Source organism: Panthera tigris, chromosome A2, assembly GCF_018350195.1.
Source record: "Panthera tigris isolate Pti1 chromosome A2, P.tigris_Pti1_mat1.1, whole genome shotgun sequence".
Lineage (NCBI taxonomy): Eukaryota > Metazoa > Chordata > Mammalia > Carnivora > Felidae > Panthera > Panthera tigris.
Window position 1 is genome coordinate 7,869,870 of NC_056661.1, and position 14,957 is coordinate 7,884,826.

At 58.3% G+C, this 14,957-nt stretch overlaps 1 protein-coding gene across 1 annotated transcript; it reads right to left on the reverse strand.

Moving 5' to 3' along the window:
• Positions 1 to 1,488: 1,488 nt before the first annotated feature.
• Positions 1,489 to 12,582, reverse strand: CDC37 (cell division cycle 37, HSP90 cochaperone). The gene is made up of 8 exons (XM_042978145.1): positions 12,185 to 12,582; positions 6,539 to 6,820; positions 6,084 to 6,192; positions 5,860 to 5,975; positions 5,657 to 5,779; positions 4,922 to 5,104; positions 4,761 to 4,832; positions 1,489 to 3,676 (listed from the first exon to the last, which is right to left on the reverse strand). The coding sequence occupies exons 1-8, from the start codon at positions 12,284 to 12,286 to the stop codon at positions 3,521 to 3,523; spliced, it is 1,143 nt and encodes a 380-aa protein (XP_042834079.1). The 5' UTR covers positions 12,287 to 12,582; the 3' UTR covers positions 1,489 to 3,520.
• Positions 12,583 to 14,957: the final 2,375 nt, after the last annotated feature.

The window sequence follows — 14,957 nt, forward strand, 5'->3', positions numbered from 1 at the left end:
TGTCTCTCTCTCTCTGCCCCCGCCCCCCACTTTCAAAATAAATAGGCTTAAAAAAAGAAAAAGAAGTCGGAGTGATGTGATGTGAGAGTCTGACTTATTTTCACCATCTTTGAAGATGGCGTCAGGCCCCAAGCCAAGGACTGTGGGCAGCCTCTAGAAACTGGACAGGGCAAGGAAATGGATCCTACCCCGAGTTTTCAGAAGGATCGTAGCTTTGCCAATGTCTTAGTTTTTTTTTTTTTTTTTTTAACATTTATTTATTTTTGAGACAGACACAGAGCATGAACAGGGGAGGGTCAGAGAGAGAGGGAGACACAGAATCGGAAACAGGCTCCAGGCTCTGAGTGATCAGCACAGAGCCCGATGCGGGGCTCGAACTCACGGGCCGCGAGATCATGACCTGAGCCGAAGTTGGCCACTTAACCAACTGAGCCACCCAGGCGCCCCCCCAATGTCTTAGTTTTAACCCGGTGACACTCGTGTCACACTTCTGGGCTGCAGAACTCTAAGATAATAAATTTGTGTTGAAGGCGCTAAGTTTGTGGTTGTTACAGCAGCTGTAGAAAATACATTTGAGGAATGCCTGTGTGGCTCAGTTGGTTGAGCATCTGACTTCAGCTCAGGTCGTGCTCTCACAGTTTGTGAGTTCAAGTCTCATGTCGGGCTCTGTGCTGGCAGCTCAGAGCCTGGAACCTGCTTCAGATTCTGTGCCTCCCTCTGGCTGTCTGCCCCTGTCCCACTGGCACTCTGTCTCTCCTAAGTAAACGGTTTTTTTTTTTAATTAGAAAAAAAAAAACAACAACATTGGATATAATTTGTTGCTTCTCCAATCCCCCTGCCCCGCTCACATCCCTGACATACATCAACCCCTTGATTGCAGTTGTTGTTAAACCCTTTTGAGTTGAATTCTGTCCCCCCGAGCCCCCCCCCCCCCCCCCCCCCCCCCCCAGCTAAGACCCAGCGATCCTGCTTCCAGGAATTTTTCCTACAGGTAGGATGCCCATACTCATGGGAAGTGGTGCACAAGGGTATTTCTTGCTTGCAAAAATAGAGACTGGGAAAACCCCAGATGTTAATCAAAATGGGTCAGTGAAACCAACGCTGAGATAGGAGTATACTGGAGCTTTCTACACAGGATAGAAGGAATGAGGAAGTGTTGACGATAAAGGGAGGTCGGTCTGCAGGTCTGTTGTTCAGTGAAAAAAAAAGATGCATTTCCGACTATAGGATATGCTATGTTTTGGGTAAAAGAGAGGAGAGGGGGTAAGAAGTTTCTGAAAAGAAACTCTGGAAGTAGTCACAAGAAACCATGGACAGTGGGTTCCTGTGATTGGGGGAAGGGAACTGCCTGGGTAGGTAATGAGCAGATATGGAGCTGTCTCCCTATTTCTTAGTATTGCTTGATGCGTTTTAAATCCCGTGTCCTACGAGAGCCAACACTAGGGTGAGGCAGGTGAGGCTTGAAAGCAAAAGAGGGCACCAAAAAGCTCAGTAACCAAGATAAATACTTTAATGCAATATTTTTAAAAAGCACAATGAATGTGAAAAAAAAAAAAAAAAACACCCACGCACAAAATATTGAAATCTTAAGCAAAGAATCAGTAACAGTGCTGAGTTGTATTGGAGCCTGAGGCAGAAGGAAAAGCCAGTAATATGGATTCTACCTTGTAAAGTTTTCACAGTAAACAATGAACTTGCCAATCCTGGATGAATCCTGGACAGGCGAGATTTACCAAGGACTCTAGGATGCCGTCCTCCTGCCCAAGCCCTCTGGATCCCTGGCTGCCGTTCCCGCCGTATGAAAAGCTTTAGGTGAGGCCACTGGGGTTTGCAGCTCACTATTGCCCCCCGGTGGCAACCAACGTGCACCAACACCACCTAAAGGCTCTTTGCTTTGGTAGAGGTTTACTGACCCCCCCCCACTGCGCGCCAGGACCCCTCCAGGGCACTGTGAGCACCTGAGGACCACGTGACACTGTTTGTGCCCTGGTGGTGCTCACAGCGCAAGGGAGAGGACGACGTGAGGTTGACAAAGCTTGGCACATGGCAGGTGAGGCGAGCCGCCTGGCTGGAAGTGAGGGGCAACTCGGGCGGGTCAGGGAGGGCTCCTGGGAAAAAGTGGCACTGAGCTCTGGTCTGAGTGACAAGCAGCTTCCGGGGGTGGGGTCTCCTGGAAAGGGGCAGGCAGAGGGATTCACTGGTTGGTTTCATCTTAAACTGATGTCTTTGTTCATCATAGTATACTATTCTTGAGGCCCTTTTCTGTGGCCCAAACGTTCTGTTACTTTATAAAGGAGCCCTGTGAGGGCTGCAGGGAAGGGTGTTTGGGTAAAGGGACAGGCACACACCAAGGCCCGCATTTTGAGCATCTAAGTGCCAGGCACCATGCTTGCCCTGTGGTAGGATGTCATTTTAGTACTGCCCCAGGAGAAAGGCACTAACATTACTCATTGTGCACAGGAGGGGTACACTGAGGCTAAGGAAGTTGCCAAGGTCACACTGATAAAGAGAAATTTAAAGTGCTCAAGAACCTGCAAGGAGAGAGGGAGAACAGAGGGGAGGACATGAGACCAGGGCAGAGAGAGGACCGGGCAGAAGGTGCACGCCTGTCTGCTGCAGAGAGGGCTTTTGGCTTCTGCTGGGAGGGAAGGATGTACCTTGTTCACGGCCACCCTCCGGCCACGGCCTGTTGGCGTCTGGTGTGGAAAGGGGAGATGGGGAGGAGGCTGGGGCAGGCTGCAGGCCAGAGGTGGCGGGGATCCGGACCAGGGAAGAGGTCACGGAGACCAAGGGCAGTGGTCAGAGATTGAGGATGATGTTCCTGAATGGGTGGCAGCAGGGGGCCTGGAGGACAAGCCACAAAGAGTGGGGGGTGTAGCTGAGAACTCTAACGTAAAGGCATCCTGGGGAAGAATGTTCTAGGCAGTGGAATAGCTTGTGTAAGAAGAGCCTGGAACCAGAATAGAGAGAACCAGAATAGAGATAGCTGGAGGATAAGGCCTGGGGTGACACAGGCCAGGCCTCTGACACTCACTGCGTTCCCCTCCCACCCCAAGAGAAGAGCTGTGTCAACAGCCCTCAAGACGCCCCCCTGAGCATCTGAAATCCTTTATTGGTAGATCATTGCTGTTTACCATATAGAAGACTCGAGAGCGGATGAACAGTGAAAACAGAGCCCATAGTGACTGGAGCAGGCCTCTGGGCTGGGGACCCTCCCCACACCCCACGGACCAGCCTAGCGACCTCCACCCCTCCCTGGACCCTCAGGCCTTTGGCATAATGCTGATGGGTGGGGGGTGGGGGGGTGGCCTGCAGGCAGTGAAGCCCCTTGACTCAAAGCAGAGACTTGGATGAGCACTGAGGTGGGGGCAGTGGGATGGGGGCAGCTCTCTCCCTGACCCGGGCCGGGCCGGAGCAGCGAAAGTGGAGGAAGCCAGGAGCTGGGGAGAGGCATCTATTTTTGTTTTCTGAAAAGGGGCACACGGGGGCCTGCGGGCAGGCAGGCGGCAGCCGGGGCGAGTCACGCGCTGACATCCTTCTTGTCGCCTGGCTTGGGGCCGGCTTCCAGCAAGGGGTCCCCGGGGCCTGCCTCCTCCCCCTCCTTGGCCTCGCTGGACTTGGAGTTGGGGACCCAGAGGCCAGAGTCGATGCAGCGCTGCATGTGGTACTTCGCATCCTGTGGGGAGAGAGGTGGCGAGTGAGGCCGGGCTGCGGCCTCCTAGCGGCCCTGCCCGTGCCCTGCATATCCCTGGACGTTCTTACTGCTTGTTCTAGCCCAGAGCTGGCCCAAGGGACTCTGCAACGATGGGAGTGGCCTGTAATCGGCATCATCCAACACGGCAGCCACCAGCCACATGTGGCTGCCAAAACTTCAGTGGCCAGTGCGGGGGAGGAACAGAACTTTACATTTTACTTAACTTTAATTCAAATTAAACAACGTACATCCAGAATAAAAGCTACGTTCCGGCAAAACGCGTTTACTTATAAAGACAGGCACTGAGCCTGTGAACCAGTTTGCAGACCCCAGGTCTAGAGAGCCATTCTCGTGGAAGCTTCTAGTAATCCTGGGCCAGGTCCTGCGACTAGACCCGTTTCACAGAGGAGGAACTAGTGTGGCCAACGAGCGAGCCAAGTGGCAGGAATGGGATCAAACCAAGGTCTAGGAAGACCCAAAGTCCTGCTTACCAGCACTATTACTGTTCCTAGTAACAACACCAGCCAGGGGCGCCTGACTGTCTCAGTCAGTAGTAGGGCACGCGACTCGTGATCTCTGGGTCGCGAGTTCAAGCCCACACTGGGCGTAGACCTTACTTAATAAAACAGTTGACGTTTACCAAGTGTTCAACCATTTTCCGTACTAGCATAGAAACCGTGGTTTGATGGGGTAACCAAGGCTGGGAAGCAGAGCCCCTTTCTTGGGCAAAGGTGGAGTCAGCCTGGTGTGCCCACTATGCTCATAAACGGCCCATGGTGACAGTGACACTCAATGGCAGGGGATATGCTGAAAGTTCCGTGTTCGCTGCTGGAGTCACACCGGAGGTGCTCCGCGTACGTAAACGAGCGTGTGGCACGAGAGCCTGGCTGCCTCCCATGCCGGCCACGAGGGGACGCGACCTCCCTTGTTCCTCTGGGAAGCCCAGAGGGGACACTGCTACCGGCAACGTGGGGAGGCAGGGCTGGGGAGGGACGGGCGGGGGACACCTCGCTCTCCCTGGATGCTCAGCTTGGCTGGTGGGCGGGCCTGGGGCGCGGTTACTCACGGTGGGGTCCATCTTGCTGATGGCGTCTTGAAGCATCTGCACATCTTTCACGTCGAAGCATTTCTGCAGTTCCTGCGGGTGCAGATGGGCCGGGGTCAGGAGCCGGGTCCCCGGGGAGTCCCGCCTGCTGCCCACCCGGGGCAGGGGAGCCGGAGCCGCACCTCAGGGAGAGACTCGTAGACCTCCACGGGGTCCAAGCCGCCGGGGCCGAGCCGCTTCCGGCGCTCCTCCTCCTCGTATTCCTTCATGGCCTTCTCGATGCGCAGCTTGGCGCGGCCCCGCACGCGCTCCTTGAAGGCCTCCAGTTCGTCGTTGAAGCCCTCCATGTACTGGCGGTCGGCTGTCTGCAGGGTCGGGGCCGGGAGGCACTCGCTGGGCCGGACCCAGGACCCCCCCGCCCCCCGCAGCAGGCCCTCAGACCCTCGGTCAGTCTCCTCCACGGGACAACCTCCAAGCCAGTCCCACCGTCCGCATGCTAACGGCCACCGGCCTGCACGCCTCCTGAGCTACAGACCTGTGATGTGACGCTCACCTCCTGCACGTGCCCGAGGGGCTCTGCGGGCACCTCAAGGTCGGCACAGCCAACCCGATCTCTGCATCACCACCACCGGCTGCCCGGGTAGCTCTGTTCCTCCAGGCGCTTGGGTGAGAAACCCCAGGTGCCCTTGGCTCTGTCCCTCCCCCCCGTAGGGGCTTCCGGCACGTCCTGTCAGCTCCCCTTTTAGATTCCGTCTGGGGGCCAACCAGTCTGTGGCCCCCGCACGTCTCTGCCCTCTCCCGATATCGCGGGTCCTGATCCCACGGGCCTGAGTCGGAGGTGGACACGTGGACTGTGGACTGTGGCCCGCGCCCCGAGGAGGCCCGCGCCCCACCCGACCCGGCTCCTGGGCCACGACCTTGATCTTGGTGAAGAACTGCCGGAAGCAGGCGCGGGGATCCACCTTCAGGCTCTTAGCCAGCTCCAGGATGAACTGCATGACGATGGTCTGGTGGGCCACCTGCTCCATGAGTGCACATTTCTGCCGAGGGAGAGCAGCGTGTCACCAAGAGGTGGCCTCAGGGCAGGGCTTTTCCCAGTCGCAGGGCAGGCTCCACTCACCTCCTCCACCTCTAGGTCGATGCACCAGATGACCAGGTAGTTGGCGGTCTCCTCGCACACCAGATGGACGTTGTCTGACAGGTACTTCTGGCTGTCGTCCCAGCGACGGAGCATGCCTACGAGACACCGTCGGTGAGGCGCTGAAGGGCCCAGGAGGCGGGGGGCCAGCCCCGGTCGTCCGCACCCCCCACCAGGGGGCCCCCGCCACCCCGCGCCCAGCTCACCAAAGTGCTTGATCTGTTTCTCGTGCTTCTCCACGAACGTTTTGTGTTTCTGCTCCCTCACTTCCTCCGACTCCTCCTCCGCCTGCTCCGGCTTGGTGTTGACCATGCTCTGTGATGGGGCGAGAGGGGGAGTGGGCTGGGGCGAGGCCGCACGGCGCCTCCAGCTCGGCCGGCTGGGCCGAGGCCGCAGCGCCCATCCCATCCACGGCGGAGGTGGCGACGGCGCCATGAGCATCGAGGCGGCGGGAGCGTGGGTGTGGCAGGTGTGGCCTCGCACTAGGGCCTTCGGGCAGATCAGAGGGGGGTACCAGTGGGGTGCTCCGTCCGCCCAGCCCCACGCCTTTCCCTCCCCGCCCGGGGCCCACCAGTCCATCCCTCCCTCCACCTGCACGATCCTTGCCCCCCCACCTGCCCGCCCGCCACCCAGTGCACCCTGCCCGGCCCCGCCCCCGCACCTTGCTGAAGCCGTCCTTGCTGAGCGTGTCCACGTTCCAGGGCATGCTCTTCTCCTTCTTGCGCATCTCCTCCAGCTTCTGCTCCCAGCTCCGCTCCTCCTTGCGCAGCTGCTGAGCCTCAGCCTGCAGCCGCTCTAGCTCCGCCTTGCTGCCCTCGCCCTCCGCCGCCTCCAGCTCCGTCAGCCTCCGCTGGCACTCGGCCACCTTGCGCCTGCACTCGCGGCAGCCCCTCTCCAGCTCCTCCTTCTCCTTCTGGAACTGCTCCATGCGCTCCACCCGGGCCTGCGGGCAGAGGCAGCCCTTCACTCTGGGGAAGGGCCTGTCCCCTGACCCCAGCCCCGCCCCATCCCGGCCCAGCAGCATCGGGGATGGCCCCAGGGGGGTGTCCGCCCCACCCTCTGCACCACAGACCCGGCGGCGGCTTCCCTTCCGCCCCACCTGCACACACCTGTGCGGTCCACCCACCGCTGAGAACCCTCCCTCCTCGTATCCGCATCACTCAGAGCAAAAGCCCCAGTCCTATCCCTGACCCTGACCCACAAGGCCGTGCACCGTCTGCCCTGCCCCCTTCCTCCAGTCACAACGGCTGCCTCCCCTTTCCTTGAGCCCGCTTCAAACCTCAGGGCATTTATACCGGCTGCTGGCTCTCTCTCCAGATTTCCCTCCCACCACCGCTTACTCCCTCCCATGCTTACCAGTCTTTTTTTTTTTTTTTTTTTTTATAATGTTTATTTATTTTTGAAAGAGACAGCGAGCAGGGGAGGGACAGAGAGAGAGGGAGACACAGAATCCGAAACAGGCTCCAGGCTCTGAGCTGTCAGCCCAGAGCCCGACGTGGGGCTTGAGCCCATGAACCGTGAGATCATGACTGGAGTTGAAGTCGGACGCTTAACTGACTGAGCCACCCAGGCACCCCCTTATCGTGTTTTGGACACCGTACCCTTCTAAGGGTAATAGCTCCGTGGAGGTGGGGCTCTGCTCACTCTCGTGTCTGCACACACAAGTGCACAGTAAAGGCTCAGGAAACACTCGTTGGGTGAATAAAGTAATGAAATACTGAATGGGGGTCTCAGGCCCCCCCTCTTCCTTGGAGCCGCCCTCAGTGACACTCGGGTGCCCTCCCCTGCTCAGCAACCTCCTCCAGCCATCTCTGCCCGTGGCTGAGGCCTGCTCACTGGCCCTGTCTTTCCCTCCTTCTATGCTACCCAGTCCTGATGGCTCTCACTTCCAGACGTCCCTCCAATTTGCTTCACCCCAAGTACGGCTCCTGGACCGCTGCCCAAACCCCTTCAGCTGTCTCCGGGCCAGTACCCCACCCTGAGCGTTAGCTCGGTACCCCCAAGTCTCCCATCCCCCCCACCGCAATTGCTCCCCAGACCTTCTCTTCTGCTGCACCCCAAGCTCAGATAGCACCCCTCCTCATTCCTGCTCTCGCTCAGTTCCCCGCTGGACCCCCTGTAGCATCGCATGGCCCTGTCTGCTCTCCATCTCTGCTCAGCTCCATCATCTCAATGCCTGCTCAATCCAGAGCCACTGACGGGGCCCTGAGAAGTGCCAGTGCCTTCCATCGCTGGTCCCCCAATCTAGACTCAGAGGCTGCCAGAGGAGTCTTTGAAATACGCACATCTGTCTTCAGTCCTCCCGGATACCCCAACCTGAACTGTCTGGGTTCAGATGGGAACATTGACCCTTGCCCCAAGCTGCCCAGATGGCACCAAGGCCCCACAGGGGCCTGGGTCCCACTCTCCTCTCCCAACTCTGGGTCCCAGGCAGATGCTGGCCCTTAAGGTTCCCCAAATGCAACAGCCCTCTTTTGACTCTTAGCCTCTGCACATGCTGTTCCTTCCATCTGGAACTCTTTTCCCCTCACTCCACCTACACAGAGCCTTCCGCAAGTGCCCCCACTCTGCATCAGTGAGCCCCAAAGGCCCCTTCGCGATCATCAGAACATAGGATAAGATGCTGGAGGACAGCCGCAGGACCCCAAATGTGGGGTCATACCCCATGGCCACCAAGTAAAGGCTGGATGTCCTTGGGTCAATCCCCTAACTTCTAGGGACCTCAGTTTCCTCATCTGTCAAATGCAGACAACAGCACCCTCACGGGGTTGCACTGGGAGAAGCCAAGATTACAAGTTAGGACAGATGGTCCAGAGCCATGCTGGGCACTCAGCCATGGTGGCTACAGTCCTTACTATCCGAGGGGACACTCCCTCTCTCTGCCTTTCTCTTTGGGGACTGTTCTGGGGCTCAAACAAGAAAAAATGCACTTCAAGCATTTAGACGGATTTGCCAGAGCAAATGCCCGATAACTGGGAGTGGTTGTTGCCACAGTCACATCACCCAGCTCCACCACTTACGGGCAACATGACCTTGGCTGAGTCACTTCCACTCTCACAGCCTTCGTATTCCTCGTTGCGAAGTGGGCCCTCAAGAGCTATTCCAAGGAAACAGCTTGCATACTGTTCATACTCAGTAATGAACACACCCCACGGTATCACCACTGTCACGGCCGCCGCCACCAGAAAGGTCTGCTAAGTCACTTCTGTGCCTTATTCGAGGCTGTATCTCCAGGTTCTAGCACAGAGCCAGGCACCTGGTGGGTGAGGGTCAGGAAACGGGGCCCTCCTCTAATGCCCCACAGGACCCATACAATCAATCCCAAGCCTCACTTTCCCCCCATGTGGTCAAAGGTTGAGGAGGCCCTTGCTTCGTGGACGGGAAAGAGAAAGAAGCCGTGGGCTCCATCACTTCCCCCACCTCCACGATGGGCCTGCGGGGCCCTGGAGGCTTCCTGCTGCCTTGTGAGCAGCTCTCTGGAGTTGGCATTACAGCTGGCCTCAGGTGGTGGCGGGAAACTATCACCCTGCTGGCTTGTGCTGGGCGGCCACCAAGCTCTTCTCGGTGTCCTCTGAGTGGCCGCCAGGGAGGCTGAAGCTAAATAAAGCCATCCCGGAGCTGGCAGGGGCAGCGGGCTGGGCAGGGCAGAAGCCACCGCAGAGAGAAGGGGCCGGCAGGGCTCACCACCCTCCTGCCGTACGGACAGAAAGACGGAGGCTCACAGAATCTCAGTGCCATACAGTTCAATGGAAGGAGCCACGAGGAACCAGTAACAGTAATTTGGACAAGGAAGCCAGGGAACTGGGGCTGGGAGACTCCCTTGTCCCCTTCTGGAACCTCTGGAATTTTTCTTTACCACGAACGCGAATTACCTAAATAACAATGATGACAGAGAGCGGTTCAAGTTTACAGACAGCTCATCACATGTCAGATGTTGTCTCAAGGACATTACACACATTAAGTAAGGAAGGGAACCCCAGGGACGACTGGGTGGCACAGTTAGGCGTCCGACTCCTGATTTCAGCTCAGGTTGTCATCTCGTGGTGCATGGGATGGAGCCCCGTGTCAGCCTGCCTGGGATTCTCTGTCCCTTTCTCTCTGCTCCTCCCCCTACCCCTGTGCATGCTTGCTCGCTCTTTCTCTAAAAAAAAAAATAAATAAATAAATAAATAAAAAAAATACAAACATTAAAAAAATAAGGTAACTCCTCATAATGACCCTATTGGGTGGACACGCTTAGTATTCCCAGCCGGGGAAATTTAGGCACAAAGAGAGAAGACGACTCACTAGAGGTCGTACAATAAGTCAGTGATTGAGAAGCGAGGATTGGAACTTAGGTGTGCCGGCCCACGCTCGGAAGCACACCAGGCTACCTTTACACTAATCCCCCCTCCCCCTCCCATGTGGGGACTCTCTCTCCCAGCCCAGAGCCAAGTACCAGCTGGGCCTAATCTCGTTTCAGTTTCAGTCTTAGGATGGTCTCTAGGGGCAGGGAAAGTAAAGGAGTAAGTGGGAGGGCTGGGATTAGAACCCAAGCTTGCCTGCCACTGAATGGGGCGCTAAAGGTGGTTACCTCCCCTCCCCCGCCCCAACACTCTCCGCTATAGCTACAGGGCCCTCAGCAGGACGGGGGGGGGGGGGGGAAGGTCCTGTGCCCAGAGGGAGGAAGGCATGGCGGGCAGGATTCTGCAGGAGAGGGGGCACCAGGTGGGAGCCTTCCCACCCGGCAGGACCAAACTGTTCTTCACACACAGCTGTATAGATTAACCTCTTTATGTGACAGAAATAGGTGTTCCCAAGAATAGTCTTTAGAGCTCTGCGGAGGTCTTAAGCATTTCATAATAAAATGTTACACGCGGCAAGTAAAGGAAAGTGCTAGAACTTTCTTCTTACACCCAGTGGCTTGCCTGGCAGGTTAAGGCCCAAGAGATTGCTGCTTTAAGGTAAGGGCTGGACATGGGCTTGGGGACCAGATGTAGGGACTAAAGACACTGCAGGATGGGGAAGGGCCCTTCTAGGAGGTTCTGGATAAATGACTGGGAGTTGCTATATGCGAGGGTGGGGTGGGGAATTCCCAAGTGGAAGGTTCTGAGGAATATACGCCCTCAGTGTGAGTGTAACATGCACAAGTATGTGGGTGTAGGAGCCCCGATTTGGGGGAGCAAGAGGTTAGAATATTAGGTCTTATGAGACCTGTTCTGTTGGTCTGTGAGCACTGCTGGGCAGGGAGAGGCGGGAGGACACCCAGGTAGGACTCCAGGATCTGGACCGGGGGGCAAATAGATAAAAGAAAGGGCAGTAAATTTGGAATCAGATTGGGAGGGTCCCTCATGAGAGCAGGGGCAAGTGGGGTGCCTGACAGCAGCAGACCAAGCTGGGGACAGGAGGGAGGCCAGGTGGGTTTGGATGTTGGACTTGAGTTGGTATAAGGCATTCCTAGGCTACCTACAGGAAGCCGTTGGGGGTGGCTGGTGCCTGGGCTTGCAAAAGCAAGGAGGGGCAGGGGCTCTGGCTGTGCCGGAAGTCCTGCGGGGTAGGGCTTCCTGGACTAGTGGGAAATGGGGTCCACAGTAGGTGAGGCTAGAGTGGCTAGAATTGGAGGCTCCATCAGAGTGGAGCTGGTGGTTCAGTCCGGAGGGAAAACGGGTTCCAAAACTCCAGCCTGGATGGGACCGAAGGCCCTGGTGGAGCACCAGTCTACATTCTAGGGAAGGGGTCCTGGGTTGGAATCTCAAGCCAGGAACAGGAATCTCAGGGGAGGACAGAGAGCCTTGTTCTGTTTGGAGAAGGAGCGGGATCTCTGGACCTGAATGGGAATCTCTGCCAAGAACTAGGGAGGAAGATCGCAGAATAAATTCAAACTATTGAGGACTCTAGTGATTGGAGAGGGACCGATGGTCTATCCAAGATCAGAAGTGCGTCCCCAAATATTACCAGGGTCCGGACTCTGAGGCAGAGGTTTGCGAGTCAGTGGGAGGTCCCAGACGGGATTGGGGGACACCCCCAAAGCTTGTCTTATCAGTTTGTACTCGGAGGAAGGTGCCCTAGGGGTCAACAGGGAGTTCCATACAGAAATCGGAGGGGAGGCCTGGGATCTCAGGTAGGGACTCAGCGCCCTGCAGTTCTGGGGTCTAGAGTTGAATCGAGGAACCCCTAAGCGATATTAAAAGTCCAGACTGTGCGTTGGGAACCCCAGGTGGCAATGGCGGGGTCCCTGGCAGTACTAGGGGTCAGAACTCTGGAGCGGAGACCCGGGCCGGGGGAGGGGGGGAGGGGGAAAGGAAGGGGATGGGCGCGCGCGCCTTACCTGGTGCCGCCAGCGGAAGAGACTGGCCGTGTCGATGTTGGGGTGCGTCTCGTCCTCATCGTCAGACACCTCGATGTGGTCCCACACGCTATAGTCCACCATCTTGCCTCAGCGGCTCAGCCCGCACGGGCTCCGGCTCTGACTCTGGCGGCGGCAGCGCTGGAGACTCGGCCTGCGGAGCCCCGCCCCTTCCGCTTCCGCCCGGGCGCGCACGTCCCCGCCCGCGCAAGACGTTATATCCCTAGTAACCGCGGTGGCGGCACTGGCGACCCGGTTTACCTTAAAGGGTCCTGCGCACGTGTTCCGGCCCCCGGGAGTCCCCGCAAAGACCCCGCCTCACTGGGCGCGGGCCTCCACTGGGCACCTCCTGGGGGCATACGGACTGGCGTTCCGACCCCGATCCCCCCCTTCCGCTCTCCTGCTGCCCCCCGCTGGGCGTTTGCTGCGGCCGCGAGGGGCGGGGCAGAGAGCGAGTCCCCTTAGCCACGCCGCAGTGACGTCAGCCCGAGCCCTCTGCAGGGGCGGGCTTCGGCGGGAAGACCTCTCCCCCTGCCCCTTGAGACGAGGACCACACACAAGGCTGGGGAGAGGTGTCTTGATCAGAGCACTTTCCCAGACCGAGGGGTACAGGGCCCTGCCCTGGAAAGGTCTAAGCGGAGGAGGAATACGGTCCTGCCTTTGGGGATGTGGGGGCGACGTGGCCCTGCCTTAGGGGTCTTTGTTTCCCTGACTCGGACCACAGCCTCCCGCTGGCGTCCCAGCCCTCTGCCATTCCTGAGCTGGGATTCGCACACACACGCCCCCTCTAAAAATCACCCGGATCACCCTAACGGTCTCCGGAGCCTTGTCTGCGGCGTCTCCCCGTGCGACCGCTGGGTGTCGCTAATGTCAAGCCAACGGTCTGTGTGCTCCAGGCCCCGCGCAGACTGGGGACGGGAAGGGGATCGTGGAGGTGCGGAAGGAGGCTTTCCTTGTGGTGGTACTCTAGAATCGTTCGTAGCCCCTCCCCTTTGGTCTGGGGCCCCCTTCCTCGGCCGGGGCTCTAAAGACTCCATTACTGTGAGCTTGGGCGACCCCAGCTGCACCCTAGCGTACATCTCAACCCTCGTTTTGATACCGGGATAAAAGGCCGTGTTGCAGCCTAAAGCCAAGATTATCTGAGATTAAAGGGCGTTCCGTGGGGGCGGGTGAGATGGGAGGAGCTCCAGCCCCTCGGGTAAGGGGCGCTTTTTCCCAGACTACCCCAAGGGTGTTTGGAGGGAAGGGACTAGAGGAAATGGATTGAAGGTCTCCCGAGGGGGGGGATTCCCCTACCCAGGGAAGGGGAGGGGCCATCCAGACAAAAGCGCCCGCCCGCTGCCAACCCCTCCCCCTCGAGCATCTTTCAAACCCGCGAGTGGGCGGGCGGGGGCGGGGGAGTCCCCCTCTCCTCCCCCTCCCCTCCCCTCCCCCCCCCCCCCCCCCCCCCCCCCGCCAGCCCGGGCAGTCCAGCACCTCCGCGGCCGTCAAGGCCCGGGCACGCGCGCGCACGGACCTACACCCCAGCGGGTCTCACAGTCGCGCACACACATACACACACAACAGCAAACAAAGGGTCTGGACACCCCTGTCCCCTCCCGGCCCTCAGGCCGGAGAGGGCCGGGCATCCCCTCCCCAGCCCCACTGCAAGGTAAGCTTCGGGCTGCGAGCTGCGGTGGGGAAGGGGACCCGGCACCCCGGAGGGAGGGGACCAGGACGCTGTGGGCTTTCCCCGCTCCCCAAGTAAGCCAGGGCCCACCCGTGCGCCCTTTGAGGGCTTCAGGCTGGCCTCCGGGCTGTGGGTGTGTGGGGAGGACCCCAGATGCCAGCGATTCCCGGGTAGCCGTGGAGGTCTCTCCCTGGCTCTGGAGACTGGAGCCGACCGGCCCCAGTGAAACGGGGTCCTGGGAGCCCCAGCTCCCAGAATTGGGGACAGGGCGCCGGAAGCTTCCCCATCAGCGCCAAGACTTTCCTAATCTGCCAGCAAAGCATCTCCAGCTGGGCACTGACACGGAGCCCTCCGAGTTGATGTGCACCGTCCCTGGGTTTCCCACACCACCACCCCCCCCCCCCATCAGCGCATCCTCTGCTGTGTCTCTCGTACCTGTGAGGTGGGGGTGGGCGGCTGGTGGTCCTCTGAGCTACCTAGGCTTTCTCTGCTGCATCCCACAGCCCCACACCACTTAGCATCGGCTCTGCCTCCCTGAGCCTCGCTTTCCTCATCTGCAAAGTGGGTAACGACACCAAGGATTTCATGAGGTCATGCATGGGACCCTGCCTTTGCTCCGTCATTGATTTCTTAGCTCGTTTCACAGAATATTTCCCAAGTGCCTACTATGCTCCACAGCACTGTAGCCAGGTGGTGGGGCTACAGCAACCAACAAGAACAGCCTGATGCTTGCCGTGCCCATACTTGAGCCTGGCGAGGGAGCAAGGTCAGTGTGTGAAGAGAGGAATACCCACTGGCGAATCCAGACCCATAAAATCTTATAGGGCAGAGAGAATGACCGGGGTAAGGGTGCTTGGGATTAAATGACACATCTGGTTGCGGGGGGGGGGGGGATGAGATTTCTGGTGGGTATCTGCCTCCCTTAGTCCCTGGAGCTCTATGAGGGCAGGGCCGGGTCCAGAACAGTGCCTGGCACACAATAGGTGCTCAATAAGTGTTGACTGAATTAAAGAGGGTATTAGATGAAGACTATTTTCATAGTACTTTAGATCAGGAAGGAGGCTTATCATGAACCGATCCATCCTG

Coding starts and splice junctions, on each gene's coding strand:
- CDC37 (XM_042978145.1), bottom strand. CDS start 12,286: ATGGTGGACTATAGCGTGTGGGACCACATCGAGGTGTCTGACGATGAG. Junction 5,976..6,083: donor GAAACAGATCAAGCACTTTG/GTGAGCTGGGCG, acceptor GGTGTCTCGTAG/GCATGCTCCGTCGCTGGGAC. Junction 3,677..4,760: donor TCAGCAAGATGGACCCCACC/GTGAGTAACCGC, acceptor CTCTCCCCACAG/GATGCGAAGTACCACATGCA.